We start from the raw sequence: 12,663 nt of genomic DNA, 5'->3' as shown, positions 1-12,663 counted from the left end.
CCAGTGGTTGCCCGTCCACCTTCACATCCAACAAAAACCCCCTTACCAACAGCTTTAAAGCATACAGTCAGCTCTTTGCCGTACCTAACCGTTCTGATCTCCTACTACAACCCAATCTGCACACTTTGCTTCTCTAATGCCAACAACCTACTCTTTGTACCTTGATCTCTACAGTATTTATGTACATATCCTTCACTCCGCCATTTTCCCTACCTGCAATTTATTTTAATGTCTGTCTCCCCCTCTAGACCTCGTGGACGGGGACTGTATCTACCAACTCTAAGGTACTGCACTCCCCCAAGCACTTGGTCCAGCCAGGGCTCTCCACACAGTAAGTGCTCAGTAAATACCTCTGGTTGATTGATAGGCTGGCATTCCAGCTAATGGACAAAGAGTCCAGAGCCATAGTCCCCTTTTTACCTGCTGCTCCCAAGCTGTTGAGTCACCTAGGTCCTTCCTGGGCAATGATGTACTGCAGACAAACTCGATATGTCGGGAATATTTGAATTATCGAGGAGCAGCATGGTCTCAGCCCGCACACTCTACTCCTCCAATGCTAACTTTCTCACCGTTCCTTGATCTCATCTATCTCGCCACCGATCCCTCGCCCGCGTCCTGCCTCTGGCCTGTATTGTCCTCCCACCTCATATCCGACCGATGATTACTCTCCCCCACTTCAAAGCCTTACTGAAGGCACACCTCCGCCAAGAGGCCTTCCCAGACTAAGCCCCTCCTTTCCTCTTCTCCCACTCCCTTCTGGTCACCCTGACCTGCTCCCTTTATTCATGCTCCGTCCCAGCCCCACAGCACTTGAGTACATATCTGTAATTTATTTATTTATATGAATGCCTGTATCCCCCTAGAATGTAAGCTTGTTGTGGGTAGGGAATGTGTCTGCTTATTGTTATACCATACTCCCCCAGGCACTTAGAACAGTGCCCTGCAAACAGTAAGCGCTCAATAAATACAACTGAAAAGAGTATGGGGCTGGGACTGGGAGTCAGAGGACATGAGCTCTAATTCCAGCTTTATTGACTTACATATTTCATGGAATTTGTTAAGCATTAACTATGAGTCAGGCACTGAACTAAGCAATGGGGTAGCTAGAAGATACCAGGTTGGACACAGTCTATACTCCACATGGGGCTCACAGTCTTAATTCCCATTTTCCGGATGAGGTGACTGAAGCCTAGGGAAGTTAAATGATCACACAGCAGACATGATGTTCACCCCACCCTCAACCCCACAGTACTTATGCACTTGTGTACACATATTTACATCGTATACTATAAATTATTTATTCATATTAATGTCTGTCTCCCCCCACAGACTATAATCTTGTTATGGGCAAGGGACATGTCTGCTAATTCTGTTGCACTGCACTCTCCTAAGCGCTTACTACAGTGGTTGGCACATAGTAAAAGCTCAATTATGATTGATTGATTGATGTGGTGGAGGAGAGATTAGAACCCAGGTCCATCTGACTCCCAGGTCCATGCTCTTTTTAATAATAATAATAATGATGTTGGTATTTGTTAAGCATTTACTATGTGCACAGCACTGTTCTAAGCGCTGGGGGTAGATACAGGGTCATCAGGTTGTCCCACGTGAGGCTCACAGTCTTAATCCCCATTTTACAGATGAGGTCACTGAGGCATAGAGAAGTGAAGTGACTTGCCCCAGTCACACAGCTGACAAGTGGCAGAGCAGGAATTCGAACCCCTGACCTCTGACTCCCAAGCCCGTATTCTTTCCAATGAGCGACGCTGCTTCTCTTTTTACTACGTAACACTGTCTCAATAATTCAAGTTTGCCTGGAGTATCCAATGTGTAGGTCATTGCTCAGGCAGGGAGTAGATGACTCACTTGCCTGCTGAGTGACCTTGGACAAGTCACTAAACCTCTCTGTGCTTCAGATTCCTCATCTATAAAATACCTATTCTTCTTCCTATTTAGACGAAGATTTAGACTTAGAAGTAGCATGGCTTGGTGGAGAGTGCATGGGCTAGGAGTCAGAAGGACCTGGATTCTAATCCTGGATATGCCACTTGGCTGCCATTTGACTTTGGGCAAGTCATTTAACTTCTTAGTTACTTCATCTGTAGAATGGGGATCAAGACTGCGAGCCCCATGTGGGACATGGACTGTGTCTAACCTAATTTGTTTGTAGCTACCCCAGTGCTTAGCGCAGTGCCTGGCACCAATAAGTGCTTAACAAAAAGACCATAAGCTTGTTGTGGGCAGGAAATGTGTCTGTTTATTGTTATACTGTACTCTCCCAATGCACTGCACACAGTAAGCGTTCAATAAATATGAAGGAAAGAATAAATAAATGAATGAAATACCCCTCCCCCCCAAAAAAAGAACCAACTATGAGTCCTATGTAGGCCAGGGACTGTGTTCAACCTGATTAACTTGTATCTACCCCAGTACTTAAAACACAGTAAGCGTTTAACAAATATTAAATCATCATCACCGTTAATTACCTGTGGTGGAGAGTGTTCCTGCTCTGGATCCGGTTTTGTAGAGCGGGGATTGGTATAACTCTGGATCGGGTTCATAGTTCTGTTGAGGTTCAAAATGCACCACCGGGAGCATTGGATTCATCTGCCCGGGCAGTGCATCTTCTAGAATCATGTCTTTGTCATCCCAGCGGCAAGCGTCCATGAACATGCCATGGACCAGGACACCGTCTTCGGGAGAAGGCAACTGAAACCGACATTGGAGTTCAAGGGTCATTCCTCTCCCGGGGAATGTGCAAGTGAACTTTAATGTGGGAGAGGGGAGGTGGGGGAAAGGTGGGGGAAGGAGGACCTCCCTCTTTGAGGCTGAGCTCAGCCTCTCCAAATATGTCTTCCCTCAAATAAATCCCAGGATCCCGGGTAATAACCGTTGAGAACAGCGCTCTGCACACAGTAAACTCTCAATAAGGGGAAGAACGGTTCTGAATCCTGGGGAAAAAACTGCCCAATGGACCGAGGACTGCTTATGTCCATTCCCCGTGGTGAAAGATACCTGAGCATCAATGAGCAATTCTTGGCCCAACTGGGAGGCTTTGGTAGCCAATGTCACCACTGCTTGATCTCGGTAGGTAGGAAGAACGGTGTAGTGGAAGTTTAGCTCATCTATGGGTAAGTTGTACTTGCGAGCGTGGTTTTGAAGAGTACCTGCGGAGGAAAAGAGCCATCCGTTGAGCGGCCTCTCCACCCGGCTCACCCCCTGTTGGCTCGGGGGGGGCTTGCTCAATGCTGGGGTGGGGCACATCTTGGGGCGGAGGGCATTTTGGGGTACAGGGTGGTGGGGCACGTTTCTCTGCCCCGCAGCCGCCTCTGGAAACTGCTCCAGCTTGGGGCTGAGGGCACTCTTGGGACTCGGAGGCAGAAATAATAACGATAACATTAATGATGGTGGTATCTGTTAAGCGTGTACTATGGGTCAAGCACTGTTCTAAGCGCTGGGGTAGATTCAAGATAATCGGGTTGGACACAGTCCCTGTTGCGCATGGGGCTCACAGTCTCAATCCCCAGTTTACAGATGAGGCAACTGAGGCACCGAGAAGTGAAGTGACTTGCCCAAGATCACCCAGCAGACAAGTGGCAGAGCAGGGATTAGAACCCAGGTCCTTGTGACTCCCATGCGCACCTCTGCTGAGAGGCCAGGTTGGGCTGCTGCCCTATAACTGGGAGCAGCGCTACCCCTCGGGGGGCTGGGGGGCCCCCAGGCCCTGGTCTCGGAGGTCTTTGGAGGCGTCAACAAGAGAGCCAGGGGACGGCGATGCTCCGGAGTGACCACCTGGATCAGAAGGGGGTCATGTTGGCCCCAGGGCCTAGGGCTATTCCGTTCTCTGTTCCACTGTCTCTGCCATTCCTAAGGGGCATTCCAAGCTCCTCAAAGCCAAGGGGTGTGTGGGCTGGTGATGTTCAGGGAGGTGGGGCCCTTGGAGCGGACGAGAAGCAGCATGGTCTAGCGGTTAGAGCATAGGCCTAAGAGGCAGAAGGACCTAGGTTCTAAACCCGGTTCTGCCTTTTGTCTGTTGTGTGACCTTGGGTAAGTCACTTTACTTCTCTGGGTCTCAGTTACCTCATCTGTGAAATGGAGATTAAGACTGTGAGTCCCCGTGGGACGGGGACTGTGTCTAACCTGATTAATTCATATCTACCCTAGTGCTTAGAACAGTGCTTGGCACATAGTAAATGCTTAACAAGTACCATAATAATAATAATTATTATTATTAGGGAATGGAGAAATCCAGAAAGAACAGAGATCCATAGAAATAAAGAGAAACAGAGAGAAACTCAGAAAGAGGCAGAGACAGTGATCCAAAGAAGTGGAGAAACCCAGAAAAAGGCAGACAGAGACCCAGGGAAATAAAAAGGGGAACAGAACAAAACCCAGCAAGAGAGTCAGAGATTCAGAGAAATGAAGAAACTCAGAAAGACACAGACAGAGAACCAGAGAAATAAAGAGAAACAGAGGGAAACCCAGAAGGAGACAGAGATTCAGAGAAATAAAGAGAAGCAGAGAGAAACCCAGAAAGGGACAGACATGTACATGCTGCCCACGGACTTGTAGAGCATGGACCGAGGGAGTCAGGAGGTCTTGGGTTCTAATCCCCGTTCTGCCACTTTTCTGCTGTGTGACCTTGGGTGACTTCACCCTTCACCCTCACCCAGGTGAGGCACTTCTCTGTGCCTCAGTTACCTCATCTGTAAAATGGGGATTGAGACTGTGAGCCCCACCTGCGTCCAACCTGATTTGCTTGTATCCACATAGTAAGCACATAACACATACTACAATTATTATTTTTCTCGCACTCCTCAAATTCATCCACCCACTCAATTCAAACGAACTTGGCCTCAATCAGAGGCATTATTTGTAGCAGCGGGTGGTATTCAAGCTGAGATCACCTCTCCGCAGCCTCTGCTGGCACCCGGCTCTTGGTTCTTCTGTTTGGAGTTTCACGGGGAGGGAGGCTTGCAGGCAGAGTGATGCCCAGAACCTTGGAAAGCTTGACAAGTGGAGGAGTGAACAGCCCCTCTCCTCAACATACTTATTCCCTGTCCACAGCACTATTGATGACCTTCCAACCCCTACCTGCACACAGATCTCTCTGCAAGCAAGCAGCTCAAACTACAAACCCCCCTCCCCCTCCACTTACTGTTCCCCTTGAGTTGGACTGTTCCCCTTGAGTTGGACTGAAAGGAAGACAGGAGTCCAGAGAAGAATATTCCCTTCCCTCCATTCCCAAGCAGGCCCTGGTGGAGGCTAGACCGAAGTAGCCATAGACCTTTTGTCCTAGGGTTTGCAGCAGTCAGAGCCTTTCATTTTTCTACTTACTAGAAACCCACTGTGTAGCTCAGGGGAATCTGGATCCTTAGCTTTACTTTCATCTTTAGGGAAAAGTGAGTACCTGTTAGAAATCCTTGGGGGAAAAAGAAACCCGAGATCCAAAATGACTTGGGCTGTCCCCTCTTGAGCCACGCCTGAAAAAGAAAGATTTGGAAGTCCATTATTTCTGAAGTCAAATCTCAGTCACTGGCCTGGTAGTGGCCCTTGCAAGTTTTCCTGATCATCTGTCCCACCTTCCTGGCAGAACTGAGCCTAAGCTGTTCCGGGCAGTCACGAGGAAGGGCGAAAAGGCCCACTGTCTCACTATCCCATTAACCCACTATTCCACTCTCCTGCTGTCCCAGTGTCCAACTGTCTCACAGTCTTCCTGTCTCACTGTCCCACTGTCTCACTACCCCACTGTCACACTCAACCCAGTAAGATCCAGTAAGGAAATATGCGGGTTCCCATCATGAGCTAGCCAAATTTCCAGCCAAGAAATTCTTCTCACATAAATTCCTCCTACTCAGTGAGGTCATCTTAGTGAAAATATATTCATGATAAGCGTAATATCAATAGTACTATTATATATTATGTGTAATTAACAATAATCTGGCACTGTTGGAAGGACTTAATACATATGGTTCCAATAATGCTATTGATCTTCACATCCTTGAAGTCTGTTAATATACCTAGATGCAGTTTTCTCTTTTCTATATTTTTATTTTAGTTTTTGGCTACAAGCCCATTATCCTTCCTGTGTCTACAGCTCATCTCAGAACCCTCTCCAACTTCTCTTCCTCTCACTTCAGAAGTAGAGCCCAAGTTGGACATTTAGTATGGGCTGACTAACATATCTACCTCAGTGCTTATAACACATAATAAGTGCTCAATAAATACCATTAAAAAAAGGAAAAGAAGTATGCATTGAGCAAATTCCATAATTATTAGTATAACAGACTTGGCTGATACTGGGGGTAGAGAGAGGCTGAAGTTTTTTTATATCATTTTTATTATTAATGGCATTTGATTATTTATTACTGTTGTAAGTGCTGGGGTAGATACAAGTTAATCAGGTAGATATAAGTTAAACCGTCCCTACCCTTCATCCGGCTCACATCCTAAATGAGAGTGAACAGGTATTTCCATTTTATATATATAACACCATTTTATAGTTGAGGAAACTGAGATACAGAGAAGCTAAGTTATTTGCCCAAGACCACCCAGCAATTAATTCTAGACTGTGAGAATTGTTGTTGTTGGGTAGGGATGGTCTACGTATGTTGCTGAATTATACTTTCTAAGCGCTTAGTCCAGTGGTCTGCACACAGTAAGCGTTCAGTAAATATGATTGAATGAATTAATTGGTAGAGCTGGGATTAGGACCCAGGTCCTCTGACTCCCAGGCCTGTGCTCTTTTCACTAAGTCAAGCTGCTTCTCATATGCTTGCTCTATTTTACATCTTCCTAATTACAAATTCGAGTCTCAGTCTTGCTATTCTCTACCTCTACAGCCTGTCATGGAGGCTGACCTGATCGACTTGTGTCTACCCTAGAGCTGAGAACAGTGCCTGGCACATAGTCAGTGCTTTACAAGTACCCTTAAAAAAAATAGTATTGGAATCACCATCCTGGTTCTCTTTTCCTTGATTACGGCAACTTTCCTAGGGTTTTCATCTCTGTCCCCTTCCAGGAATCTTCAATATAGCTTCCAACTTGCCTTCTTCACCCATCCCTCTGCTCCTCTAGGTGACTCTTCACTATTTCCTAGACCACAATTCTCACCTTCTGCTTGGTGATTCTTCTCTAGCGCCCTATCAATCTAGCTCCCCACCAATTCCCTCGTGTACCCAACTGCTCTTCCAATCGCAGAACTCAGAAAGGAACATCAATCAGTAGGATTTATCGAGTAACTGTTGCGAGCCGAGCACCGTACTCAGTCCTGGCAAATATGTCCAATGCTTCCTTCCACCCACCATTCCTTCCCCACCTTTTGTAGTGGGGAGGGAATATGTCTACCAACTCTCTTGTACTATACTCTCCAAAGCACTTAGAACAGTGCTCTACAACCAGTAAGTGCTCAATAAATCCCATTGATGATGGTGAGGCTTCCCCTAACTCTCCATCGGAAGAGTTTGAAGTCAGACTTCCAATGGCGTGTCATCCAGGAGTAGCCCCACCCCCTCACCTCACCCCTCCCCTTAGCTTTCCCCTTGGCTCCTGCTTATTTTCAGTGAGCTGCGGCTAGTTAACACATTAAACCTCTGAAGGTGAGACACATACTGGATCTCAAAATACAAACGGCAGCTCGACTCACATCGATGAACGCTGTCCTGAGGACGAGATCCTTTACCCAGGATCCCAAGGGTTTCAACGAAGGATATGCTGCCTCTGACCAAAGCACTGGAACCTGATTGTTCAGAAAACTATTGTACACTTTTTCCATTTCTTCTGACATCACGACGAAGCCGGCAATAGCTCTGGCGAGTGTTTCCAGAGAAATCTGAAAGAAAGATGCTTAATTGTAACTCATTCAATTAAACACTAGATTAGCAGTCGTGCATATCAAACGAAGCCTACGTTGGTACAAATATAATCCATTTTGCAATGTGAATTTGCCCAGAGCTCATTTAATAATAACCCGTTTAAGCTCATTACTCTCATATTTCGAGGCTCTCGTTCTCTAGGATTATGAGGAGTATCGGTTATTTCCTACCACAACCCAGCAGGTTCACTTTGCTCTTTTAACACCAGACTGCTCACTGTAACGCGATCTCATCTCATCTTGCCGTGGACCTCTTGCCTTCATCCTGTCTCTGGTCTGGAACTCCCTCCCCCTTCATATCTAACAGACCATCCCTCACCCGACCTTCAAAGCCTTAATAAAAGCACAACTTGGAGTGCTTTTCAAGGAGCCCAAGAGGCCTTCCCTGACTAAGTCCTCATTTGCCCTACTTCTCCCTTCATCACTGCCCTTGCATTTGAACCTTTTATTCACCTCACCCTCAGCCCCACAACACTTATGACCATATCCATAATTTATTTTAATGTCTGTCTTCCCCTCTAGACTGTAAGCTCCTTGTGGCCAAGGAACATGCCTACCAACTCTGCTGTAGTGTATTCTCCCGAGCGCTCCTCCTGCAATGTCTTATGTAAACATCATTGATGGATGCATATCACGACTCACTTTACTTCTCCAGATCTCATCCCCAGCAGATTGTGTCAGAATGGTGCACCCCCATTCCCATGTCGGAGGCTTGTAGCCCAGTGCCACCCTGTGTCCCAGTCCCCAAACTCATACCTGTCCATGTCAAGGTCGTAGCCTGGGATTGGTCTGGACCCCAGTCTTGGACATGACCCCAATTCCAGAGATGTAGTCGAGGCTGGCACAAGCCCTGAGTAGGGTCTACAGAAGATGTTAAGCCCCAAAGGAAGTGTGATCCTGTTTAAGTCCCTTAATCTCTCTAGGCCTCAGTTTCCTTACCTATAAAATAGGCATCTGCTCTCCCTACCTCTTAGATGGCCTTGTGGAAAGAGCAAAGGCCTGGGAGTCGGAGGACCTGGGTTGTAATCCCAGCTCTATTTTTAATTTTTAATTTTTTTAATAGTATTTGTTAAGTGATTCAGTCAAACAGTATTATAAGTGGGTACAAGTTAATTAGGTCAGACACAGTCCTTGTTCCGCATGGGCTCACAGTCTGAGTAGGAGGGAGAATGGGTATCCCCTTGATTCTATTTATTGATATTGTTTTTGTCTGTCTCCCCCGACTAGACTGTAAGGCCATCAATGGGTAGGGATTTTCTCTATCTGTTGCCAAACTGTACCTTCCAAGCGCTTAGTACAGTGCTCTGCACATAGTAAGCGCTCAATCAATACTATTGAATGAATGAATGAACAGGTATTTAATTACCATTTTACAGTTGAGGAAACTGAGGCCCAGAGAAGTTAAGTGACTTGCTCAAGGTCACGCAGCAAGTACACTGGCAGAGCCGGGATTAGAACTCTTTCCACTAGGCGATGCTGCTTCTCAGCTTGACACGTCGTAAGTGCTTAACAAATATATCACTACTATTACTACCATTATTATTACTAATAATGATAACAATAATTGTACACTGTCTGTGGGAAAGATGCTGTTCCCAATCTGATATTCTTGTATCTACTCCAGGCTTTATCTTACTGTTTTGGTAATTGACTCTGGGCTCTGGGTTTGGAGGAGCACTGGTAATAATAATAATAATAATAATAATCATAGTTGTGGTATTTGTTGTGTTACTATGTGCCTGGTGCAGTACTAAGAGCTGGGGTAGATAGATACAAGATAATCTGGTCCCACATGGGGCTCACAGTCTAAGTAGGAGGGAGAACAGGTACTGAGTCCTCATTCTTTAGGTATGGAACTGAGGCACTGAGTTGTGTTAAGTGACTTGCCCAAAGTCACACAACAGAGTAGAGCTGGGATTAGAATCCAGGTGCTCCGACTCGCAGGCCCATGATCTTTCCACTAGGCCACACCGACTCTCTGGGTGAAGGGAAGGAGGCTATGACCCCCTTTTATGCTGGAGAGAACGCTGTTCTGTGGAAGTTCTATACGCCGGAATAACACCCTGGAAAGTACCTGCCTCCTCATTCCTTGTGGTCATGAGCAGGGTCAGGGAAATTCATTTGTGAGGAAAGTACTGCACTTTCAGTATTTGAATTGCATGCCTTTCTAAGACATGTAGAAGAATTACAGGGGATACTGGTTTCCTGGAAGAGACCTGAGTGGGGTGAGGTTCTGGAACCTTCTGTAATTCCAGAAGGAGGGCGGCCACACGGAAGGGGGGAATTGAAACGATTGGCCGTTAATTACCACCAGAAGGTTATAAGAATTGGGGTCAGTTTTCCTGATTTAAATAAGTCCATTCAAATAAAATAATAATACGGGCTACTAAAGAATCTCTTATTGGAGAATTCCCTACACACAGTGCCATTCAATAAGTGATAAAATTAAGTCACATACTCGAATTAACTTGAGAAGACTATTAAATCGGTCCACTTCCTGTCCAAGGACAGTAGTTAGGGAATTGAGTCTTCCTACTTCATCCTTCACAAAGAGGGTTTCAGATGCACCTTCCATTTCTAGTTTTGCTGAAAAGATGAGATGGATTACTCGTTTAGTTCAGTGCGTATTTTAAACTACCACAAAACAACCCTGTTATTTTAAGATTGCCTTTCAGAAAACATTTTTAATTACTGTTCACGGAGTCCTATTCTTCTACTATTTAGGAGTTGTGTGAAGTCAGGCGGAGGGAGTTGTGATTTATACATTTCACTACACCTTTTCCCCTCAGATCTTACACTCTAGAAAGGGAGGCGGTCTCCAAATAGTAATCAAAGTAAATAATTGAATGTACAAGTGAATCAGTGAATATATGTAAATGTTGAGGTTAGAAATACAAATGTAATTGCAAGGCTCTTACTATGCCAGACAGTGCTCAATGATTGAGTGCTAAAGAAACTGGTTCCCTCAAGTCTCTGGTGCCCCAAAACAACTGCTTCGAAGTAGTTCCTTCCCCTGAAGACTTGCACCACTGCAACCACGTCAAAAGAGTAGAATTAGGAAAAAAAAAGATTTTATTACCTGGCACCTTGGACAAGACTGATCCAACAAGCTCTTGGACAATTTCATCATTGCTCTTTCCTCCTCCACTGGATGTAGATCTTGGCTGAACATCAAGTATAGTATTGATTAATGTGCTGGTTTCTTTATGCTGCAATAAGGAGAGGAGAGTCAGATCAGCGCAGTAAAGGAAGACCAGTTAATTCCAAGGGACTGATTTTTCTTTTTCCTTTATGACATTTACTGAAAAAGGATTATTAAGTGCTGTACTTTCCCAAGCACTTGCTACAGTGTTCTGTACACAGTAAGTACTCAATAAATGCCACTGATTGATTGACAGTAACTTTTATTTTATTTCTTTGAGCCAGCCAAAGATGCTCAATTAAAAGCACTTTAAAGATTCTTAAATTTAAAATAACTTAAGATCTTCAGGTATCTGTACTGTAAGTGAAAAGGGGCCAATGAAACAGTTCTAGGTCATAGCGATTCCAACAGGGCAAACATTTTGGGCTGGTATTAATGAATTCTGCTTAGGTAAGGCCCTATAATAATAATAATAATGTTGGTGTTTGTCAAGCACTTACTATGTGCAGAGCACTGTTCTAAGCGCTGGGGCAGATACAGAGTAATCAGGTTGTCCCTCGTGAGGCTCACAGTCTTAATCCCCATTTTACGGATGAGGTAACTGAGGCACAGAGAAGTTAAGTGACTTGCCCACAGTCACACAGCTGACAAGTGGCAGAACCGGGTTTCGAACCCATGACCTCTGACTCCCAAACCCGTGCTCTTTCCACTAAGCCACACTGCTTCTCTAACTACATCTTCTCTCTGCTTCCCTATCCAAGAATGCCCTAATATGCAAGCATAGTACAGTTCTTTGCACACAGTAAGAGCTTGATAAATACTGTTGATTGATTGATAAGAATCAAAAAGGACAGTGTGTTCTTTGGATGGTTGGAAGATAAAGCAGGGCCCACTGAGGCATTAAACCTTTCGTCAAACTGAAGAAGTTCTGAGTGAGATTCAAATTCAAGCTAATAACAACATCAGTAATGTCACTGTGGGGCTGTGATCTAGTGTGGGTTCCTCAAAAGTTCAACAAAGATGAAATTTCTAAAGCAGAATCTCCCTCCTGCCTCTTGACAGGCTCCGTTCTCCGATCCCCCGCCATCCTTGGTGAAGATCAGTATGCGTCATAAGAACATCTAATTACATAAATTACATCTTTATAAATTCAAGCCATTATTGTCAAGCTTTAGGTTAATGCTATCCTGTCACAGTTTTAAAACTGATGCTCTTCCATTATTACAGTTCGTGGAGGGAGTCGATCAGTTGTTGTTCATGTCCTATAGCATGTGAAGAGTAGGAAAGAGGTTTACACTGAAAGAAGCTGGATCCAGATTTGCTACTGGGACTGAATTCATGGCTTAGTGGAAAAGGTATGGACCTGGAAGTCAGAGGACCTAGCTTCTAATCCCAGCTCTGCCTCTTGTCTACTGGGTGAATTTAGGCAACTTCTCCAAGCCTCAGTTACCTCATCTGTAAAATGGAGATTAAGACTACGAGCCCTGTGTGGAACAGGAACGGTGTCCAACCTGATTATCTTATATCTACCCCAGTTCTCAGTTAAGTGTCTAGGAAATGCTTAACAAATGCAATTTAAAAAAAAAAGATGGGAAATTTAAAAATCACATAAAGAACAGCATAGCCTGGTAGAAAGAATATGGGCCGG

At 45.1% G+C, this 12,663-nt stretch overlaps 1 protein-coding gene across 2 annotated transcripts in view; it reads right to left on the bottom strand.

The window, feature by feature from the left end:
* DNAH6 (dynein axonemal heavy chain 6) overlaps positions 1-12,663 on the bottom strand; it is a 204,081-nt gene that overhangs the window by 865 nt on the left and 190,553 nt on the right. The window contains exons 71-76 of one of the 2 annotated variants that reach the window (XM_029073942.2): positions 10,953-11,082; positions 10,332-10,459; positions 7,646-7,831; positions 5,411-5,483; positions 3,016-3,167; positions 2,487-2,709 (exon numbers count right to left, since the gene is read on the bottom strand). In XM_029073942.2, the coding sequence (XP_028929775.1) occupies positions 2,487-2,709; positions 3,016-3,167; positions 5,411-5,483; positions 7,646-7,831; positions 10,332-10,459; positions 10,953-11,082 (892 nt within the window). Of the gene's footprint in view, positions 1-2,486; positions 2,710-3,015; positions 3,168-5,410; positions 5,484-7,645; positions 7,832-10,331; positions 10,460-10,952; positions 11,083-12,663 lie in introns of those variants that run through there. The other variant, XR_003762480.2, reaches the window with a different exon arrangement.

This window comes from Ornithorhynchus anatinus, chromosome 10 (assembly GCF_004115215.2).
Source record: "Ornithorhynchus anatinus isolate Pmale09 chromosome 10, mOrnAna1.pri.v4, whole genome shotgun sequence".
Taxonomy (NCBI): domain Eukaryota; kingdom Metazoa; phylum Chordata; class Mammalia; order Monotremata; family Ornithorhynchidae; genus Ornithorhynchus; species Ornithorhynchus anatinus.
This window is presented reverse-complemented; position numbering and strand designations above follow the sequence as displayed.